A 21328-nucleotide genomic window follows, 5' to 3' on the forward strand; every position below is an offset into this window, starting at 1 on the left:
TTGATGAAAAACATACAGTTCAAATCAGTTAGGGTCTGGGGTTTTTTTTGTCCTTATTATTGAAGAGTACTACAGGTTAATAAGCACCACTCCAAGGACTTCATTGTTTAAAAGAAACTGTTTTCAAGCACTACAATAACCCTTAAGAGTCTGTACTTCTAGGTATGAATCAGCAACTATGTTTATATGAAGCCTTTTAGCAGTATAAACCATCTGTGGCAAAAGCTACAGAACAAAAAGACAGATCTAAGTAAAAGAAAGCCAATGACAGGGTTGGAAGAGCAAATTCTGAATCCTACCTGCATTTCAGCTTCTACAATTATAATAAACCTATATTAGAATTATAAATTCATATTCTTATAATTCACATTTATTTATAATAATAAACCTGAAGAAGATTAAAACATGACAATGAAACAATAACAAGACTGAGTACTGAAGCGTGAGTACCACTTGGATTTTCTTGGAAAGCCCTACCCCAAAACACCGACCCAATATGAGACTTAAGTCAAAGAGCTCAAGACAATCATGATAATAATGTTCCATAAAGCCCTATCTTCTCTCAATGTACTGAATAAAGTGCTGTTCCACTGTTACAACAGTACCTACCAGAGAGTACAACCTCAACAAGATCTCCCTCATGTATCTCTTCTGCTGATGTAATTCGTTGCAAAATGTTATCTGAGTTCAGGTCATGACGGAAGAGGAGAATTTTGTCATACATGCCAAAGAAACCACACTCTGGGAACTGCAATAGAAAGTAAACTCTAAATTAACACACGTTCTTTGATAATCCTACCCATAAATGTTTTTAACAGCTACAGAACTTGAGTGTTTAAATGTGTTCCATGAAAACAAAAATTAATCTGCTTATTTTTGAGGAACTGAAGCATTTTAACTGAAATGTAGCATTAAAAGGTTTTTTTAAAAAAATACACCAAAAAACACCACACTGAAACAAAACCCAAAACATATAAAACCCGTCAATACCAACTTCTTCCCTGCACCTCCCCACCAGTGATGCTTTTTTCAAACCTGAAAAAGTGTTAAAGTTTTTGTTTCTTTGGGTTTTCAATCTCTCAGACCTGCATAATCAGTCTGGCACATGAAAGCCAATGCAGATCTGACTCGAATACTACCACCTGTAACCCTTATCTCACAGACATTCTGGTCAGGCAGGTATTCAGCTCAAGACACCACAGCAGCAACTGCTCCATTTTTTTTGAGGGCCAAGTCAAGAGAGGCTCCATGTTGTTGTTCTACAAGAGTTTAGATCTGCAGGTGCAAGAAAAGGAAAACCTGATTCCATCCAAGGACAGAAGATAGTATTGCAAATCCATACAGGGAATAGATACACTAAGTAACACGCCATTTTTTCATGACACTCCGCTGAAAATAGCTTTCTTATTCTGTATTTTCCCAACTCTTCAAATTACTGTCAAGTGTGAGTGAAACTTCTTAAAATGAAAAGCTTATAAGTAAACACGCAGTTCATAAAGAGCAGGAACAAACCCCGAAGAGGAATGAGTACCAGCTCTTCTGGCCATTTTGTTTAAACCAGAATTCAAACTCAAGGTGGGAACACATACAGAAGTGCTCCACAGAAGAAAACAGGAAGAACTGGGGAAAAGATACAGAAAAGCACACAATAAACATTCAATTCATTAGGTAACAGACTACAGTTTGGTAATTTAGATCTTGCACAGTCAGTAAGTAACAGGGTCTAAACTGCACAAAGCTTGTGGTATATTAATTGTCCTTACCTAAAGTAGTCAAAGACTTGTTTCTACCAAATCAAAGACAATAATGAAGATATCTGTCACGCCCATTGTTTTCACACTCCCTTCCCATTCAGAGAGAAAATAATTTCCTCTTTCCGGTAGCAATTTTGTCTGAAATATTAAGTTGGCCTTCTCTGTTTTGGTGTGCACACCCAACATATTTACATTACACATAATACTGAAGAACCCCCATGCTCTGGAAAGCTTACTATCTACTTGAACAGTCACAAAGAGAGGCAGAATTTGTGCCATTTAACCCATGCAAAAACAAAAGACAGACCTGACAAAATCATACTGACACCAGTAGATATTTAATCTGCAGCACCAAGAAACTGATTTACTGGGCTTATGCCAAAGTAGCCAGCTGCTTCCTCTGTCTCTCATCTCACTTAGGTTCCTTATTTACATCTGATACTCTCTTGTACTCTGTGCAGTAGCCGTGATGGCACAGATATGACAGTAGCATTATATTCCCCTAAATCAGATGCTTTTTAAACCTATACAGTAACACTATTGCTTAAAGTCCCTTAGGTTATCTCGAATTACCTGTAAGAACTCCTCTCTTATCATACTTTATTTCAGTATATTCATCTGCTGATTCATCTTGATAAATAGCAAATATCCATGAATATTCTGAAAAATACATTTTTTTCAATCTCACAAAGATTATTTGTATTAAGAAAGCAAGTAAAACGTTGAGTATTAGCTGTGCTGCCCAAATACGTGTCTCAGTATCTCTGCAAGTGTGCACAGGACTTGACTTTATATTCAGAACATGCAGATACAGCAAACTAGTAAGTCTTCCAAGGGAACTGACAGTTCTTCTTACGTGAAACAGTGCATAAACCTGCTTTAAGCTCTAACTCAAAATTCCACTGTGCCTCAATTAACAAGAAAACAAGTTATATTTACATTTTTTTAATCAGTGCTGTGAGGTTTTATTTCTTGATACTATATACACTGTTTAGCCAGGTATCACATCTTAATGCTAGTACCAACAAGAAGCTACTACATTAATGCTACAATCAATTATATCCTCAAGATAACTTTGATTAGTAGTATATCAATTGCATCATGCTGCTGAAAAATTTAATTCCAACAAAACAGAGAAAAATCAACGTGAATATGGCATGTATCTGCCTGCAGATAAACGTGACACTTTTTGTTAATGCTGATATTCATTTCAGCTGCCAGGAGAAACAACTGATGATTCAGAAAATCAGTATGAACTATTGCCTCTTTGTATTAAGTTCACAGAATCACCTACAAACCACAGATTTTAAGGAACCTCTAAGACATTTCACAGGTTGAGGTCTCTTTCTTTTGAGAAAGATGTGTCTTGGGGTTTTTTTTCCATTCTTTGAGAGCATAAACCTATCATGCAGCTGCCAGAACATCCCTACACATAATCCCCCACCCCAGTTACCAGAAGTCACATCATCACAAACCAAGAGGCACTTCTTTTAAATGCTATGACCATATGTATTCTGCATGTGCAACATTTACCCGTTCTCATGTACAAATCTTGGATTTATTAAAATGTTTTAAACATACATTAATTTTGGTGACTAAAAGGCATTAGCTGACACAATAAAGTTACAATGAATACTCAAATCCTCTTTGTGACAGCAAGTGTAATCATTAAAAATATAAGACATTACATTCCTCAGAAAGCAGCATCAACTTTAATTCCAAAGTTTGTAAATAACAGTATAATGCCTATAATTAAGATTTGGTTTTCAAATACATTCCAGGCAAAGGCTAAGTTAATTTCTATGGAATGGAAGTATTATGAAAACAGCAAAATCATCTATTATAGATTGTTATAACTGTCAGCATCAACATCCTCATTTGGTTCTAACATTAATCAAATTGACCTTCTAAGCTGTGTATCATGAATGCTTATGATACTGTAGTGACATGTTTTACTGCCCTCTTCTCTCAAAACAAGTATATATACATGGATGAAATGACTGTGAAAAGCTGTCTGGTTTTGTAACTGTAATATTTAACCTCATAAAAGGTAATTCCTCTGTTTACAAGCTTCAGCTTGATCAGCAGCTTCTAGAATAAGATGCAGCATCACAAGCCCAGGCCTAACAAGACTAGCAATAAATACTAGCATAGATTATTGTAAGAAGCCTATCATTAAACACAGACTCTGTATACAGTTTCTATAGATTCTGTATACAGTTTCTATAGATATATGTGATAGATTTCACCCAGGACGCATTTTTCTATGCATTGTGCGTGCCTAATCTCCATTTCTGAAAAAAATCATTCCAAAAACTGAAAGCATTGGTGTAGAGATAACCCGATTATTGGTACTAGAGTTGCAGTTGCTACAAGGTTTTTCTAAACCTGTTAGGTTAGGTGATTGTCTGCATGTCCACAAAGGAGCCAAGAGGAACATTACAAGTGGGGCAGCCCATACAATACCCTGCCGGGCTCCTCCAAGGCCCTTCAGGCCACCAAAGGCCTATCTCCACAGGCCAGAGGAGCGCAGTGGCACAAGGGGAACCCAAAGTAAGGACTCCAAGGAAAGGATACCCTGTCCACGCCCTTCCCAGGACTGTCTCAGGAGGGCCTCAGCCCCAGTTTCCAGCCATAAAACCCATCAAAATAAGTCAACACTAGAGCACCTTTGGGACTGATAGGGGTTGGTGCCCTATGGTAAGGAACACATAATAAAATACCAGGGAATTAGGATTGTACAAGACTTACTATGGGATGTTTATAGAAGGAACCAAAGTCAAGGAAATAGGTGATTCTGACAGGAATAAACATGGGGAAAAAACAGAGGTATAAGAAAATAAAAATGGCTGGTCACCTGTAAACAGGGGCTGGTCAGAACAATTTTCTGACCATGCCCTGTGCCTGATCAGCACCATCTGTCCTCTCTTTCCATTAAATTCCATTTGTAACTATTTTCCTGAATGATGGGTTCTCATTCCGAGCGCACGTGTGTGTATGGGGTCTAAGTGTCAGCAACTAGAGCCAGACCACAGGTCAGAAGACTCACGTGTCTGTGGTGCCAGCAACCAGAGAGCCCAGAGTGAGTGAAACCAAGAGCCTGAATATCCAAGTGCCAGCAACTGGATAGACCAAGACCCAGCAACTGCCACTGGGCAGAGAGTGCCTGAGCCCAGCTGCTGGAGACATTCACTTCTTTTTTGTTGCTGTTTTTTTGTTGGCTTTGGAGTTTTTTTGCGTGTGTTCCCACTAACAGACCTTCATCCTGAACCACCAGAGAAGGGTACTCTGAGACCATTGGTGCTGTTGGTGTTCATGTGAGTGCTCTGTGTGTCTGCCTGTGTCAACCTCTGTGCATAGGTGTATGTGTTGCACACCTGTACCCAAGTGCCTGTGCCTACTGGGAATAGGTGGTCAGTCTTGCTACTGGTTGGACCTGGGGCATGGAGCTGCAGCAGCCTCGCCTCTGCCAGGAGACTGCCAAGATTCAACTGTTCCTAAAAAAACCTTTCAGGTTTCATGAAGAAGTCCTGCCCTTTCCTTACACACACCCCGCTTCACAATTCCCATTATAAAAGAACAGACCTTAAAAGATGCCTCTCTGACCACTCCTTTCTACACACTTCAGCTCAGATTACTCTCCTCTGCGCCCACTCCAGTCCTGTGCGCCCAAGCAATGGAAGCGCTGGCTGGCTGCCCTTTGCATGGCCAGCCCTGATGAGCTGCAGGTGGCCGTCAGAGCCCATGTCTAAGGCACTCGGCCAGGCTTCGATGCGGGGAGCTGTGCAAGCAGCTTGGCTCCTTACAGACGTGCAGCGCCCTGCTCTCTTTTCCACTCCCCAGTACGTTTGGGAATACAGCATTCCTTGCTAGCACCTTAGCCAGAAGACTATGTGCAGACTGCTGGCCAAGAATAACCTCATCGATTAACAAGGACTTTATTTCAAGTGGTATCTTTTAACAGAATTTTTACGCAAATATTAAACTATGTTCAAGTTGTACACTATCAAATTTTTCTCTTGTACTGCAGCAAAGTATAGCTTTTATAGCCTTGCTTATGCTCAATTACACAAAGCTGGTAAGGAAGAACACTATTCAGTTCCTTTGAAGTGTTAAGGGCTCACAATGTGAACTTGAAAACAAAACTCAAAGCAGAACTTTCTAAAGCCTGTTTTATCTTACAGGATTATTCAGCTATTACTTTCCTGCATAAAAGCCCAAAGTATCTGCACAGTGACTCAGAATGTATAAACTGCTAATCCCAGTATTACTATGGTTCCTAAAAGCAAAAAGGAGACTGTTCCTAGTGTTAACAGTTCCAAAAGAGCATCTAACTACAGGAAATCACTTGCGGGAAGCCTACGTATGCAATAGACTGTGCCAAAATTAATCTCTGGTACACCAATATCATCAACTTCCATAAAGAACGTATGCAACCCTTTGTACTTGGGTGGTACTAGCACAAGGAACACTACTAGTGCATTATTGCAGTTACATTGAGGAAAAACAATTGGTGTTATCTAGAATGCTTATACTGTTAAGTATTACAACATGTCTAGTTTAATTGATAGTGCATTACACCATTCTTTTTACCCAGAAAAACTCTATATACAGCAGCCAGTATTGCTGGAGTGAAACACAAGTGAGACTCCTTTCTATCTTGGCAGTAACTGAAAAATCCATCTACTCCAAGTTCCAGGACCTACTTTACAAAGTTCTGGACCAGTCGCCAAAAATTCACACTAGGGAAAAGCGTAGGCGGATATTGTTTCAAGGTCCAATATCTCATGACCCATTATAACTCAAAACAAATGCTTCAAACCACTGAAAGTTAATTCCAAAGTCTAATGGTGCAAAACACACATTACCTTGGAAGGTCTTTGGTCACTGAAATCACTCCAATCTATTATCCTGCATCCCTACCCAGTTATTCACTCCCACTCTTTAGAATCATGTGCCAAATCACATTATCACACAGACAATTAGCTTCAAACATGTTGCATGGGATCTTTCCCTCACCAGATGCCTCAGTACAGACATACTTGGACTACTGCTTGGCTAGATTTTCCAGCACACAAACCTATTACCATGCTGGAAACGCTAATCCACACCACATATACCAGCTCTGTGCCCCCAGTACTCCCCAGCTCCCATCTTCTCACAGGCACGTTTGCTTCTCATGCATCAACTCTCTATTACTCTGCTGCCTTATTTAGCTCATATGAAGAAAGCAGATGACAAGTCAAGAAGGCAGACCAACAGGGGAAAAAAAGACTGGAGCACAGCAGATGAATACAAAACATGATTTGCATTAATTTTAGAGCCATTCAAAAATAAGCACCATGAACTACAAGCTTAACCTGGAGAAAAACCCAGAAGGATGGTTGCAGTACTGTTACCTATTTATGACACCAAATTAAGTTGTTACTGCAAGAGTTGTAGAGATCCACTTGTAACATGGATGGATTGTAATATGATCTTTGTAATACGATTCTTTTACTTTTCAATATTTTATTAGTAAAACATCTGTTAACACTTGAGAAATGATATTAAGTGTCAAGTCAACACCTCTGCCACAATTTGGTTAGATATCCATTACCATGACAATGTCCAAACCTTTAGGAGACAGCTTATATTCATTCCACATGTTTAGCTCTTTTCACAACATGACAATTTAAAGTATTTTAAAATAAACACTTTTCCCCCCCCCTTCAGCAGCCCTCACTGAAGAGCTAGCTATCCAAACTACTTTAATTCAGCCCCATTAAAACTTGAGTTCTTAGGTAACTGAATACAGGTATACAGTTAATTGTCACTTGGTTAGCAAATTCTACAGATGTATTTGGGCGTTCTTGATGTCAGGCTTTTTTCCCCTGATTATCAAAGCAAAATGTTTGAACACATCTCCTCATCTCCCTCCCTTCCCACTCTACGCCCGAGGCTACTTCATCTTCAAAGGAAACTGGCTAATTTTCCAAACCATCCAAGGACTTCAGTCATATTCCAATTATCAAAAATTAAATCCCACCTAGTCTAATCAAAATACTAGGCAGCACTGTCAAAAAAGTACATACATACAGACAGGATCACAGTCAATTCAGATTATTCAAATTATTGACCAGGGAATACAATGTACTAGGACTACATCTACAAAAACAACAAAAAGTATGAAACTACAGAAACTGCAGAAGACTCACAAGTAGATGTATTATGCAAAATTTAACTCCCTCTAAACACAGCTACACTTCCTGTGATTGTGTTCTCAATACCTTACACAATTCAGAGTCTAGAAGAAATAAATAAGACTGTGTACATGTTAAGTACCTATATAAATGCCTATTGACAAATTAAGGCCTGAATTCAGGCAAGTCAAAACAACATTATGTGGCAGGAAGCAATCAGAGAATTAACACTAGTAAGAAAGCATAAGCACTCAGGAAAATAGACAACATTTAAGGTAAACAATGACACCTTAAAGACTCTGCCTATAAAGATGACCAAAAAAACTAACATGGAAAAAACAGCCAAAAAATAAGATGAAAGAACAAGGCACAAAGAAAGACAATAATCAAGCAGAAATACACAGTCATTAATTTGCTGTTGAGACACAGACAATTACACAAGCATTTGAAAGAGCGATCATGTTAGGATGAAGAAAAATTAAGACAACAAAAATATTATTGCTAGCAAAAGCACAGACACCAAACACACAAGAGTTACAGGAATCAAGATGAAAGCAACAGGTGCTAGATAAGGGTTTCAAGCCTATACGTAAGCAAGACAATTTTGAGACTACTTTGAAGAAAGAAATGAAAAAAAATGTACTACATATGTAAGAGTTCAGCAACAGCAGAATTGTAAACGTTGCTGGTGGAGAAGGTTTAAGAGCAAACCTGAAACAGGCAGGCCACAAAAGGAAAAATTACTTCTGGAGGTGAACTAGATAGACCAAAGAATACTCGGCTGGATCAAGTTCGATAAGAAAAAGATAAATAGACAGGAAACATGAATGAAACACTGGAAATATGTAAGGGCAGTGAAAGAAGAGGAAGAGAGTGAGAAAATAAGATTGGTTTGGCTTGGGGATTTTTTTTTTCTTTTTCAAATTTAAGACATATGAGAACACCATGTTATGAAAACAGAAGAAAAATCTGAGAGGAGTTTGTTAATCAGTAAGGCATAAGAAATACTCCTTTGACTTTGCTAAGTGGTGACCATTTGGGTGGGTTCAGTGAAGTGGAAAAAGAAAAACTAGTTTGGAACATTAAGAAACAGATTGTATGGGTAAACAGTGTACCAGTACTCAAGTCAAAGAGAAGGTAACGATTAGAAAGGGTCATGAGAATTTCAGGCAAACACCCTAAGGTAGGAAGGCAACTGACCTATTTCAGAGCACAATGTAGGAAACCCACTAGAGGAGAAATATGTAAAGAAGGAGGATGCTGAGTACGACTGAAAATGAAAAGGGTGAAGGACAGGTTTGTACATGAAAAAGGTAGATAATGGAAGTTTCAGAATCATGAAAGTAAAATTCATAAGTTTAAGAAAAAAGTTATGATAAATCTTGCAGGTACTGATACTATACAAGTAATAGCACAGAACAATCAAATGTTTTTTATTTATAGCTATTAGTTTAACTAGAACAAAATAAGCAAGCTAGAATAAAGCCTTTGTAACATGCTGTCCTACATAATTCTGTTTACAGCCATCGCCATATGCGAATTTCTAGTTTTAAGCTTGTAAGCCCTATGTTCTACTTTATGTCCTCTCATGCAAGGAATGAAGAAATAGTATTTAAACACAAAACAGGATTAAGAACTTGCTTCTGTAATATCTGATCATTGTGCAAGGACACACACTGTCCATCTGCAGCTTATGCTACATATTTTTCTGCTTCTAAACACACTCCCTCCATTCCAGCAGTCATATCTGTTCATGCTTTTGTTCCTCTTCAGACTCCCCCTGAGAACTGTATGTCTGGTACTTTAATATACACCAGTCTAGATCAGGGATGAACAAAGAAGATAGATTGAGACTATAACCAAGAATCTTTTGAAGCACCCCTATAAAGCCTAAAGTTCATTTTTTCTGAGGACTTCTATTAAGTATTCCAATATACAATACCCCAACACAGTGCTCCCTGAATTTAACTTTAAACCTGAAAAATGGTTTTTGCTCCTCTCCTGATGTTTGTAACATTTTTAACAGAGCTAAGAAATACATCAAATATTTGCATTACTCATCTTGCTGTCCTTGCGGACACGTCTCTTCAGTTTCAGTTCTGCTAATGCTACTTTTAATTACCCTTCTGCAAAACCTGAACAAGCTACACTGAACAGTAGCGTCCGAAGCAGGAAGCACAGCTGACCATTAACAATACAGCAAGACTGGCAATACAGAAAGTGCTATGAAAATGCATTAGGCAAAATACAGTACTTCTTTCCTAACTAAACTGCTCTCCAAAGACAGGCTTTTGCAGGATTGTTTTCCACCCAGTTGATTAATTTCCCCTGAAAGAAATAAAGGTAAGGCATAAGTTATTTTTCTGAAAACTTCTGAGGATGCTATAATTACTTTTACAAAGGTTAAAATCCAGCCTCCTCAGAGATCTGCTGTAAGTCCTAATCAACACTTTTGATACTGTAATTGTAGCCTGAAATAGAGTTAGGCAGGTTGTTCAAGCTCCCAAGCAAATGAGGAAGGATACCTGAAACTTTTTTTTTGTTCCAAATATGTAGAGAAATACAAGGCTGAAATGTGATTTAAAAGCACTATTAAAAATAAGTAAGGAATCTTCTATTTAATTCTAGTAAAGATGCCACTCAAATGAAAAAGCAACGCTATAAATGATTCCAAATAAAAAAAGGTATTTCTCCTTTTTCATTAAAGAAGTGCAACAGCAAATAGATACTGTTAAGTACAGAACTATCACAAGAACAAACTACACAGTACCCTGAAGTTGAGAGCCAGGAACTGGTCAAGAAAAGACAGTTTAAGCAGGCTGTGAAATACCAAAGGGAAGGGAAGCTTTAGCGCTGTTGATCTCAACGGTATACCCCGTAGCTTCAAAGCTTTCAACTGGAAAAAACAGGCAGCCATATGCATGACAGCACACAGAAGAACACAGCTTACAATTTTTACATAAATACAGAATTATCTATATATTAATATCAGAACATTTAATATGGTTGCAACAGTCACCAGATCTAAGAAAAAAAAAGTGACAGCAGGACATATTGCTGTCAAATAGAGGGTGGAGGGAGGATATTGCCACTCGTGCACTGGCTGCAAAGCTACTTATGAAAGATGAAGCCACCACACATAAGATTGGTTCCTGATCAGTTTGCTGCCTGCAAGCATGTTCTCACTGAGCAGTCATTTACTGGTAGCATCAGCTGCAGGAGAGCATAAACTAAATCAAAGCCAGACAAAAGAGGAAAACTGATCATGAAATCCTCAACAGTTTTGCAGTAGATTAGGCTCAGCATATAAAAAGTTTGTTGAGCTATAACAAGAACTGGAGGTAAATTTTTAGCTGAGCCTGCCAAAAGAACAGAAAGGAAAAAGAAAAATCAATGTGAATGTATTTGTTTTCATCTTCCTTTAAGACAGAAGACAGGAAATATGCAGATGTAAAGAGAAGGAGTTGATATAGAAAGAAAAAGCAGCCCATAAAATGGCTGCAAAAAAGTGCACCTAGCATGCATGATACAAAAAAAGAAAAAAAAAAAAAAGAAAGTTGACCCAAATAACTTGTCTCTCCAAAAAGGAACTAACATGCTGGACTACATTTTGGTAGCCAATAAAGTTACTATGAAATCAGCTTGCTTGTCAACTATTTTGTAAAAATATGGAAGATGTAGCAAATTGTGAGATAGGGAAAAAAAGATACATAAGCATATGCAAATGAGAGTTCATATAATGATTGCATTTACTTTCTTTCAAGCTATTAAGTGAAAAAAAACCATCTAATAAAATTAATCAACCGTAAATACCAATCACAGCAATGAAAGACATTGAGAAAAACAATTCCCTACAAAACAATCTACCTTCAACTCCCTCCCTCTCATCCACCACTGGCCTTGAAGGAAAAGAGCGATTATTTCTTCATTACTTTACAAAACAATGTTAACTACTTTTCAGGTTGCTTAGTAGGATCCAACCTACCTAACCTAAATAAAGATAAAACTTAGACACAAAAACAGCAAGATCAATGCTACTTCCTTCCTAGAAAGTCAGAACTTGCAACAGCTTAACCAAGATACATTTGAAAAGTATATTAAGATTTTTTTTTTTCTTGGTCAACCCTCTCTTAATAGAAATTATGCTGATAATAGTCCTCATAAAAGAGTAATGCATGTATTCCTTATATGGAATAAAAGTACTAGGACAGTATTAGCTGTTCGGTGGGCATTTTAATTATTAACTAGAAACAAAAAGCAAAGCTAGTATCATGCAAGTCTGCAGGCCTGCAGTGCATCTCTGTAGCCACAACTGGTACTTTCATTACAGCTGGCTATATGGTTCTAAGAATACTCCTTAAGAGTAGTTAGCATGAACTAGTAATAAGATATTAGTGACAATCACTGAAAGAAAAAAAACGTACTCTCCATTTACTACTACACCTTCTTTAACTAGATTTCACAAGCAAGAAAATAACAGGAGGGTTTACCACTTTCAAATTACAAGCTATCTTGGGAGTTGGCAAAATTTCTTTGTGCATAACTGCAAATATCTAACGTGGATCTTTGTCACTGTACCAAACTTCTTGGCATATTCCAGTCACACATCATTACTACCAAGCAGTCTGTTACAAAAACAACTGTTGCCATCAGCAGGACGAGGTAGTGTTATACCATACCTTCTGGTAAACTATAGAGCACACGAGGTCTTTAACAGCAGAGAGGGACAGGTCCTGAGCTTCAATGGTGACAGTCTCTCGAGTGAGACCAATCTGCAGAAGGAAGGAGACCCCATGCATAGAGCCCCGGGAGTTGGTGAGGCTCTGGGTACTGAGACTGCCATTGGAGAGTCGACCAGAGAGCCCCGACTGGGGACTTGAAGACAAAGTTGGGGTTTGTGGCGCAGCAGCATGACACGCAGGTGGGGAAAACTTCTGTAAGGATGGGGGAGAAGAGTTGTTTGCTGACATCTGACTTGCTTTACTCTGTTGAGATCTCCCTAGTAGTCAAATTCTAAGAAAACTACGTTGTCAGTTCTCAGTGTGAAATGAAAACAAGGATAATGTAACTCTCCCTTTCTTAGTTCAGTAAAACAGCCCTGACAAGCAAAACTTATTTTTCCCTTTCATTCTGTGCAAGCCGAAGAGTAAAATAATTTCAGCTGTAAGTTACTTTAAATTAAAGGTCCTCTTTCCAGAGTTACAATCAGCTGTTACAATCAAAAGCAGATTGCCTGTCCTTTAGCACCGCGTCCAGACAACAGAGGCTTACATAAAGGCCTCACAGAAATACATCAGCTCTGCTGTTTTATACTTGTCCTTCATTTTTATGTATTAAAAAAAAGCTGGAAACACAGATGGAAATAAATGTTGGTAACTCATTAAAGTATCCTTATTCACCTAATTCCACAGATCATATCTTAAACACAGACTCATCTTCATGTGGATAGCCTTTTAGAATAAAAAAAAGTGTATCCTTGAGCAACAACAGAAGTCCACATATGTGATCAACCTCTTCCTCCTTCAGAAAGTCTTCTCTGAATTCACAGGACACGGTTAACTTGGAGATCAGTGAAGGTATTCGATTTCATTTTTATAAAATATTTTAGCTCATGAAATGCAGGAGCAAAATGTCTGAAGACACAATCACATTAAATGTAATCTCTAGCTTCACCCAGATAATCTCCAGCATTTTGAAACGTTGTACTCTGCCTGTAGGGGAAAAGATAAAGTTATTTCACATGAAATGCATAAAATTGCATAGCAATGTCCTAACCACCCTACTTTGAAGCAGCAGGATCACCAATTCCTTGTACTCAAATATGTTACGTTAGTAACATTTTGTACTTATATAGAGTACTTAATAGAGAACCTGTTTTCCCACTGTATGATACACAAGACAAATCAGACCTAACACTGCCCAATACATTACCACATCTTTTAATTAACGGTAATTTAGCAGAGCAAAGCACTTAACAGCTAAGAGGGGAAAAAAAAAAACCAAGAAAAGGAAAAAAAGGGGAGGGGAGTAGACCACAGCTCTGCTCTGTAGGTGTATACTGAGAAGCTGGTGGGTAGGTAAGGAAATTTATTAAATGCATTGAAATGTCAAAAAAAAACATAGTGTCAAAACTCAAAAAATCTCTATGTAGCATGTACTCAGCATACCATTTTAATACTTTTACTCAAGACAACTGAAGAACATCTGGCACAAACCCTAACTGTAGGAAGATACGCGTAGCATACAATTGAGTATCGGTACCTTTGGGAAAAAAAAAATCATTTAATGCTCACATATCTGATTAAAAAAAGCAAGTCCGCTACAACCTTTTTAAAATAAATCATTTCATGAACAAGGACTCAAAATACTTGTTACAAGACGCTGTGCTACCTGATTCAGTATTTCAAGCATTTCATGAGCAACTGAAATGCCCGAAAAGAATCATTTTTAGATTCCCCGTGCAACTTCTGTCACAGAAAAACATAGCTGTGAATGCACAAGTGGTTCAAGTATATAGATACTATGTATCACTAACAGCTTCTAAAGGATCATAGAGCCATCGAGGACACCAAAATCAGTAAGCTCACATATTTTTTCCTTCCCTTACATACAAAAAAAACCCTCAGAAAGAGTATTATTAAAATTAAATTAAATTTCAGAAAAGAAATGCCACATTTTATCACACACAATATAAACTGTTCTTACTAGAAATAAGGCTGGTAAGTGGTAGAACAGTCCGTTTAACAGATTACACACTCCTGGTATTTACCTGTGTGCTAACTCAAAAAACCCCGCTGCCATTGCACTCTAAAAGGTAGGTAAGGAAAGAGAAGTACATGAATTGCGGTACTGGAAGGAAAATAAGCTCTTGGTTCTGTCATAAAACTTCCTAACAGGGGGTCCAGAAGACAGAACAAATTGATACCTTCTGGATTTTCAGCACAGGTGCCTACAAACTGTTGTCCTCAAATACTCAAGAGTTGCTGGACATTTACCAACGACACCTGAAAAGACAACTTCTGCCCTAAAGAACACACTAAATGCTATACAGATGAAGGTCATAAATAGGAAGAATAAGGGCAGCAACATTAACATTTTAAGAACCTCTCTCAAGAAAGCAGCTTCACAGTGCCTTCAACTTTGCTTGAAGATGACTTATCTTTGTTTTCTACATCCTGCTTTTCTCTCTCTCACTTCTCACAGGTATCAGAGACAGCAAAGGCCAAGCCTTAGGGCTGGATCTGAATGAAAAAACAATAATGCCTAACCAACATAACAGAAAATAGGAAAGCCATATGATGTGAAAGAATTAATGGGTCTACTAGGCGAGCTTAATTTAGACAGTGAAAACACACTGTGAAAGCTCACCTACAGCTGTCTAATTAGAATGTTAATTATATTTACCAAAAGCATGATGCATTTGCATTTACAGAGCCTTTTCATACTAAGCATATTTGCATATAAGCCTTTAATAAAGGGTTTTTTGCTACCTGGTAGGAAAGAACGGATCCTTCAAAGAAAGGAAAGCCATAGGAACTGCTCACACTGCGATCAGGATAAGCGGATTCTGAACATCAAATAATGTAAGTGCGTATTGAATTTTACAGTCAGTCCTACGATTCTATATTCGTATAGATGGATATGAAAAAAACCCACACCGCAAAAAGCAGAGCGGCACAAGGCCCACCCGAAGGGAGCCCATGTGCCCCTTGCCCTGCTGCACAGCTCGCTGCCGACCTTCCAGCCGCCCTGGCCGCGGAGCCGCTGACCCTCCCCTTCCTTTTGGGGCTGCTCCCAAAGCCAGCAGCGCTCGGGCAGCTTCTCCAGAAGCACCTGGCACTGAACTCGCCCTCCTTGTCCCCTGCCAGGCGCGACACGGACTTCCAGCCCCGCTCCAAGAGGCAACTCTGGCTCTTCTTACCCCCGCGGGAGCCGGTCGCTTTCCCGGTTCCCGCCGGGAGGAACCGAAGCCCCTACCGCGCACCAGGCGGCCTCCCGCCGCCGGACCTCGGCGCCGCCCGCAGGTGCCGGAGCTGGGGTTGCGGGCGGGCGGCCTCCCCGCCGCCACCACCACGGGCCGGGGCGGGGCGGGCGGGACCGGCGGAGGAGCCGCCGGCGCGGCGGCGGGATGCGCCCTGCCTGCCGCGGGTCACGCAGCCCCGTCCGGGCTGGCGCTGGCACCCGCCCGTCCCGTCCCGTCCTTCCCAGGTTTAAATCCCCGTTGGGCGACCCGCCCCTACCGGCACAGCTCCCCGCGGCGCCGCTCTCCGGAGATGATGTGGCCGCGGCCCGACACCCCCACCCCGGGGCACCCCCGCGCCAGGGCGGAGCTGTCGTCGCCGCGACAGCGCTTCCCCCCCACGGTCCCCCCGGGCCCCCGGGCCGGGCTCTTGCCAGAGTCGGCGGCGACGTCGCCGCTCCCGCCGCCGCAGGAACTTTCCGAGTCCGCCCCCGCCCTTCCCCGGCGCGGCGGGCCCGGCCCCCGCCCCCCCGCGCGAGCCGGCGCCCAGCCCCAGCGCCGGTGGAGCGCGCGCCGCGCCGCGCCCCGCCCCACCGCCCTCACCTGCGGCCCCGCCAGACGCCGGCTGCCCCCGGGCCGCTGCTGCCTCGCGCGCATCTCCCCCGCCGCGCGGCCCCGCGGCTCCCCGCACGCACCAGAGCCGCCCGGGACGGGCTGCGGCGCGGGGGCTGCCGGGAACTGTAGTCCCGCGGCCCCACGCTGGCCCGCGGCGCCGCGCCCGGCCTAACTACAAGCCCCGGCGTGCCCCGCGCGAGCGGGCCCCCGCGAGCGCGGCGGCGCATGCGCAGCCCTCCCCGGCAGAGTTTCCGTTAGTTTTCTAGCCTGTGGCGGTGGCTGCCCTGAACCGCTAACGGGACGGCGGGGCGCGGCGGGGCGGCGCCCGCGGCGGTCGCTTACGCTCCATGTTGCAGCTGGCGCTCTGCCGCCGCCGCCGCCCTCACCTCGCCTCGCCAGCCTCCGCCGCCTCCGGTCGTGCCCAAAACTTGGTTCCCCGCCAGCTCGCACCCGCTCGCTGTTGTGCCAGCGCCGGCCCCGAGTTTCGACAGCTCCTCCGCCCTCCCCGCTGTACCTCAGGGAGCGCCCTGGGTCTTCCCGCGGCCGCCGCAGCCCTCCTCTCCGTCTGCGCCACTTTCGGTTCACCTTTCCGGGGCGTGGGTGGCGCGGCGCAGCCCTACGGAGATCTCCCCCGGGCCGCGGATAAGGCCCTTCATCTCTGCACAGGAAATACTTGACCTAGTGTGTCACAGGATCACGCTGGTCTTTTTCGTGGCCGCTCTGACCTGGTAGCTCAAAAGGGCTTTCAGCAAACAGCCTGCCTGCCGGGCCCCCTGCTCCTCTTGATGGCCCCCACCGATGCGCTTGCAGCTTACCGCAGGAGTTCTCCAGGCCCTTTCGGACATGGCTGTCCCTGGCTGCCACTACGCTTCAGCCACCCCCACCAACACTCTGATTCACCCAAATCCCGTCCTCCTGCTCCGCGTTAATGATGCCACTCTTGCATCATCAGCAAATCTCTGCATGCAAGATATTTAGCAAAAGTACTAAATAGAACTGGTCACAAGGCAAAACTGTATTTGTAACCTCCCTCCAGCCCAAAAGTTCCCTGTTAAAAGACAACCTGTAATCTTCCTCCTTGAATTTGGACTCAATTTCTGTGAATGAGTCTTAAAATAACATCCACTACCATAAGAAGTTACTGAAGTTTAAACTATATACCAGACCAAAAACACTTGGGAAAGGCAAACTGTCAACAGAAATTCAAAGGCTTCTAATTCTCAGCTCGGCAAGACACAGATGGAGAAGCAGATCAGTGCTTTGTCATTTATAGTGCTGTTTGTAACGTACGTTTCTCATTTCCTTCATCTTATACTCCTGAGGCCTGGCCTAAAACCCACTGAAGCTGAGTGGAGTCTTTCCGCTTACTTCACCCTATTTTGCATCAAACCTTTACGCAGCACAGCTGATAGAGAGTGTAACCACGTCCGTGTTCTGACTGGAACCAGTTCATTTGATAAATAATTAGCCGGCAGCTTCTTGTCAAAATCTGGAACTACTTTAAACTAAAGCTGCAGCAGCTAATGGTTGATTCTGCTTTTAACTGGTTTTGAATGCTAAAAAACACTCTGGGACTTTTTAATGAAGGCTATTCCATGAATAGAGGATGTTCTTGCCAAAGCTCTGCACCAGATAACTGAGCAATCTTCGCTTCCTTTTTCCTCTAAAGTGGGACTCCCACACACCACCACTGTAAACACAGAGCTTGCCTCCATAAACACGGTTTTTGATGTTTAGCACAGCAAAGAGTCATACTCTAGAGCATTTAAGGCACAGCAAGCTTCTCACATTCTGAGTAACAGCCCTAAAAATAGCTGTTTATGGACAATACCAGATGGATATTAGGTATTACCACAGTCACTGGGCTACGATTATACTTCTTTGTAAAGAAGCTCAGCTTTATACCATCCAATAGGGTTGGTGCCATTTAATTTGCTGCCCTAAGCCATCATAGCTGCTTTTTCATAAATTAGAACAAAAGATGGATTAGTTAAAATCAATTTATTACAGAACACAGAACAGCATCAGTCGAAACAAAACAAACTGCTCCAAGGATTTGTGCAGTGGTACTTTCTACTAAAGAAATACTCCTGAAGCATCCAAAAACTGTGTCATTTGTTTGTAAATATCTCTGAGCAAAACACATCTGAAAGCAGCTCTGCATTTCAGCACCTAGGTACAGAGCAGCACACATCTCCGTGCATATGCACAGCTGACACTGTGTGACTACACAGCGCAACATCATGACAGCATTAGCCCTCTGCACCAACTGACAGGGCGAGCATTCTGGTTTGTTATTTTTGTGACTACCATAACTAGTGATTTCCTGTGGATTTCATCAAAGTTCTTCATCTTGTTTCTGAGCCCACATCATTCCCTCAGATGGTTAGCTTGCTTTCACAGCTCAGAGCTTTCCCTGCTGTAGCCAGCTGCACTTTACAAATTGCTCTCTCTTACAGCTGCAAGATACCAGGAAATAGGGGTAACTTGTGTTGTATTTATTCGCTTTTATAAAACCCCTGTTTTTCATTCTATATGGACCACTAGATCTATATAGACAAAGTGCATTTGCAACAACTGTTTTACAACTCTAAAAATACATCAAGTTTTTCCATTTTGAAATTAATGCTGATAGCATTTGGATATTTTGTATCTGAAAATGGAAACATAATATATTCATTTCTATTCACCAGTCTAATGTTCGGAATATTTTTGTATCATCTAACTGGGTTGCAAAGAAGGCAATGTCCTGGGAGACTTGACTGGTGCATTTGTCTGAGAAGTTCCGTAAGCCTGTGCTGCCATGATTAGTTTTCACTGCTTTTGACACTGATCTTGCATAGCAAATACCCCCATTCAGGATTTGTAAGATCTGCAAGAAATGCTTGTAAAAAGACGAACTAGTAACTCCATGCACAAAATGTCAAAATGCGCTTTTTTTCCTTTTTTTTTTTTTTTTTCTGCAGTTCACAGTCTCCTTTCTTCCCTCCCCCCAGTAAGAGAACTGAAAAAGAGTTAGGAGTTCAGGTTTGGTTTGGATAAAATCCTGAAATGTGGATGTGTCTCTGAATTACCTCATCGTCTCGGTTTGAGCCCTTAGCTGAACTTTGTCCTAAAATCCACCTCCAGCAAAACAGTGAGAAGTTTAGTATAGACTTAAAAAACATGGAATCGAAATTTACCTTGGTATAAACCCACTGAAAACAAAATACATATTTATATCATTAATTATATATAGTTGACCTTTTGGAATTCACTTACCCCCCCTCTAGTTTAAATGATGACCTCACAAATCCTTGCGTCTGCTGAGTGGGCAGCCTCATTCATATCATATAATCCTACTGTACCAACTCTGAGCTAAACATAAAGTTATTTCCCTAAATAAGTGTTTAGGGTTCACCCGCGCATTTCATTTAGTAAAACTTTGTGAACACATCAGCCCAGGGAAACAGAATCTCTTAAACCTGAATCACCAAGCGCGGTACTTCCACAGCCTGATAAAGGCTCTGTTCCAAACCCCACAGTGATCAACGGTGGACGAGTGGGCTGGGATGAAGAGCAGCTCAAGCCCACAGAAAGCAGGTGAGCACCAGGCACCTGCAGGCCCACGTGCTTCTTTGTGGACATCAGCCCAGCCACCCTTTCCCTCGGGGCTCTAAGAGCTGCCTGCGGATTTCTGAATGCATAGCAGCCCAGGCTGCCAAACACTGGAAATCTCAGACTGTGTATCCTAACTGCTGGTAAATCAGCCACAGCTCAGGCACAAAATTGCCTTGTGTAGGTGGATTCAAAACACAACAAACCACACTTACTCTCCTCTCCCTACCATGGGCCCACCAGCTGAAAGAGCTGAGCATCAAAACTGTATTTGAATCGGAGTCCCCCTTCTCGAGGAACAGGCGTGCATGAAATCCGCAGCGTTTGACAGTGCATTTCTGCAAGGTAATGACAGAGAACGCGGCCTCAGCTGCCGAGGGGCGGTTTGGGCTGAAACGTTTATATGCTGTAGGGTCAGCACAAGGAAAAGCTTCTGACGGTGCTGCCTCTAACGTCTATCCCTCGGGTCTTCAGTAGATGGCACTGTCACATCAACTGGGTTACAGGAAAGGAACGCTGTACAGGTTATATTTTCACAGATAATGTATGCTTTTCTTCAAATCTACCTTTTTTTGTTTTCTCTAGATGATATGTGGTTACATCCATTTGATTCTTCATGGTAACAAACCAACTATTTAAAATGTATAAAATAGAACAGCTGACCACTGAGCAATATGTTGACATCTTTTCAATTTGGTAGTATGGAGTAGGACTAAACAACATATTTTTCCTTTGTAAATCCCTGGAAAAACAAAATGTTCACCACCTTTGATTAATTTTTTCTAACTTTGTGTATTATTTTTAAAAATAGTTACATTATTCTCTTTTCACCTGTGAACTGCTCTGATTTCTGTTACATTTCAATGGATTCTTTTTTTTTCTCAGTCTTCTTTATATCATTAGACAAGGAATTTTCTGGGGTGGTTATGAGGGGGGGGGGAGGAAGGTCTCTCCTCCAAATTTTGAAAGTAACACCTTTTAAAAATCCTGTTCAATCCCTCCATACATCTGGTCCAGCACTTACATTTTTATCCGTGTTTCCCACGTAGGTGAGATCAACACTGTCTTAAGCTGACTTTACACTTGCCAAATTCATAAACTGTCAAAGAATTGTACCCCTCGGTGGGACCACAATCCCTCAGGGGAAAACAGTGTTAGCTAGTCCTGAATCAAGCTTATATTCTTGGCAAATTTCTCCTGTAGCTATTGTATTATTTCTT

The 21328-nt window shown here is 41.6% G+C and overlaps 1 protein-coding gene across 7 annotated transcripts in view; it reads right to left on the reverse strand.

Moving 5' to 3' along the window:
- The window catches only part of PRKD3 (protein kinase D3), a 49896-nt gene extending 32852 nt beyond the window's left edge, over nucleotides 1-17044 (reverse strand). Inside the window, exons 1-5 of one of the 7 annotated variants that reach the window (XM_074818294.1) lie at nucleotides 16500-16588; nucleotides 15041-15177; nucleotides 14104-14197; nucleotides 12616-13647; nucleotides 610-748 (exon numbers count right to left, since the gene is read on the reverse strand). In XM_074818294.1, coding sequence (XP_074674395.1) covers nucleotides 610-748; nucleotides 12616-12906 — 430 coding nt within the window. In that variant the 5' untranslated portion in view covers nucleotides 12907-13647; nucleotides 14104-14197; nucleotides 15041-15177; nucleotides 16500-16588. Of the gene's footprint in view, nucleotides 1-609; nucleotides 749-12615; nucleotides 13648-14103; nucleotides 14198-15040; nucleotides 15178-15426; nucleotides 15446-16176; nucleotides 16196-16499; nucleotides 16589-17025 lie in introns of those variants that run through there. The other 6 variants (XM_074818300.1, XM_074818295.1, XM_074818298.1 and 3 more) reach the window with 6 other exon arrangements.
- Between the last annotated feature and the right edge of the window lie 4284 nt (nucleotides 17045-21328).

Source organism: Strix aluco, chromosome 3, assembly GCF_031877795.1.
Source record: "Strix aluco isolate bStrAlu1 chromosome 3, bStrAlu1.hap1, whole genome shotgun sequence".
NCBI lineage: Eukaryota > Metazoa > Chordata > Aves > Strigiformes > Strigidae > Strix > Strix aluco.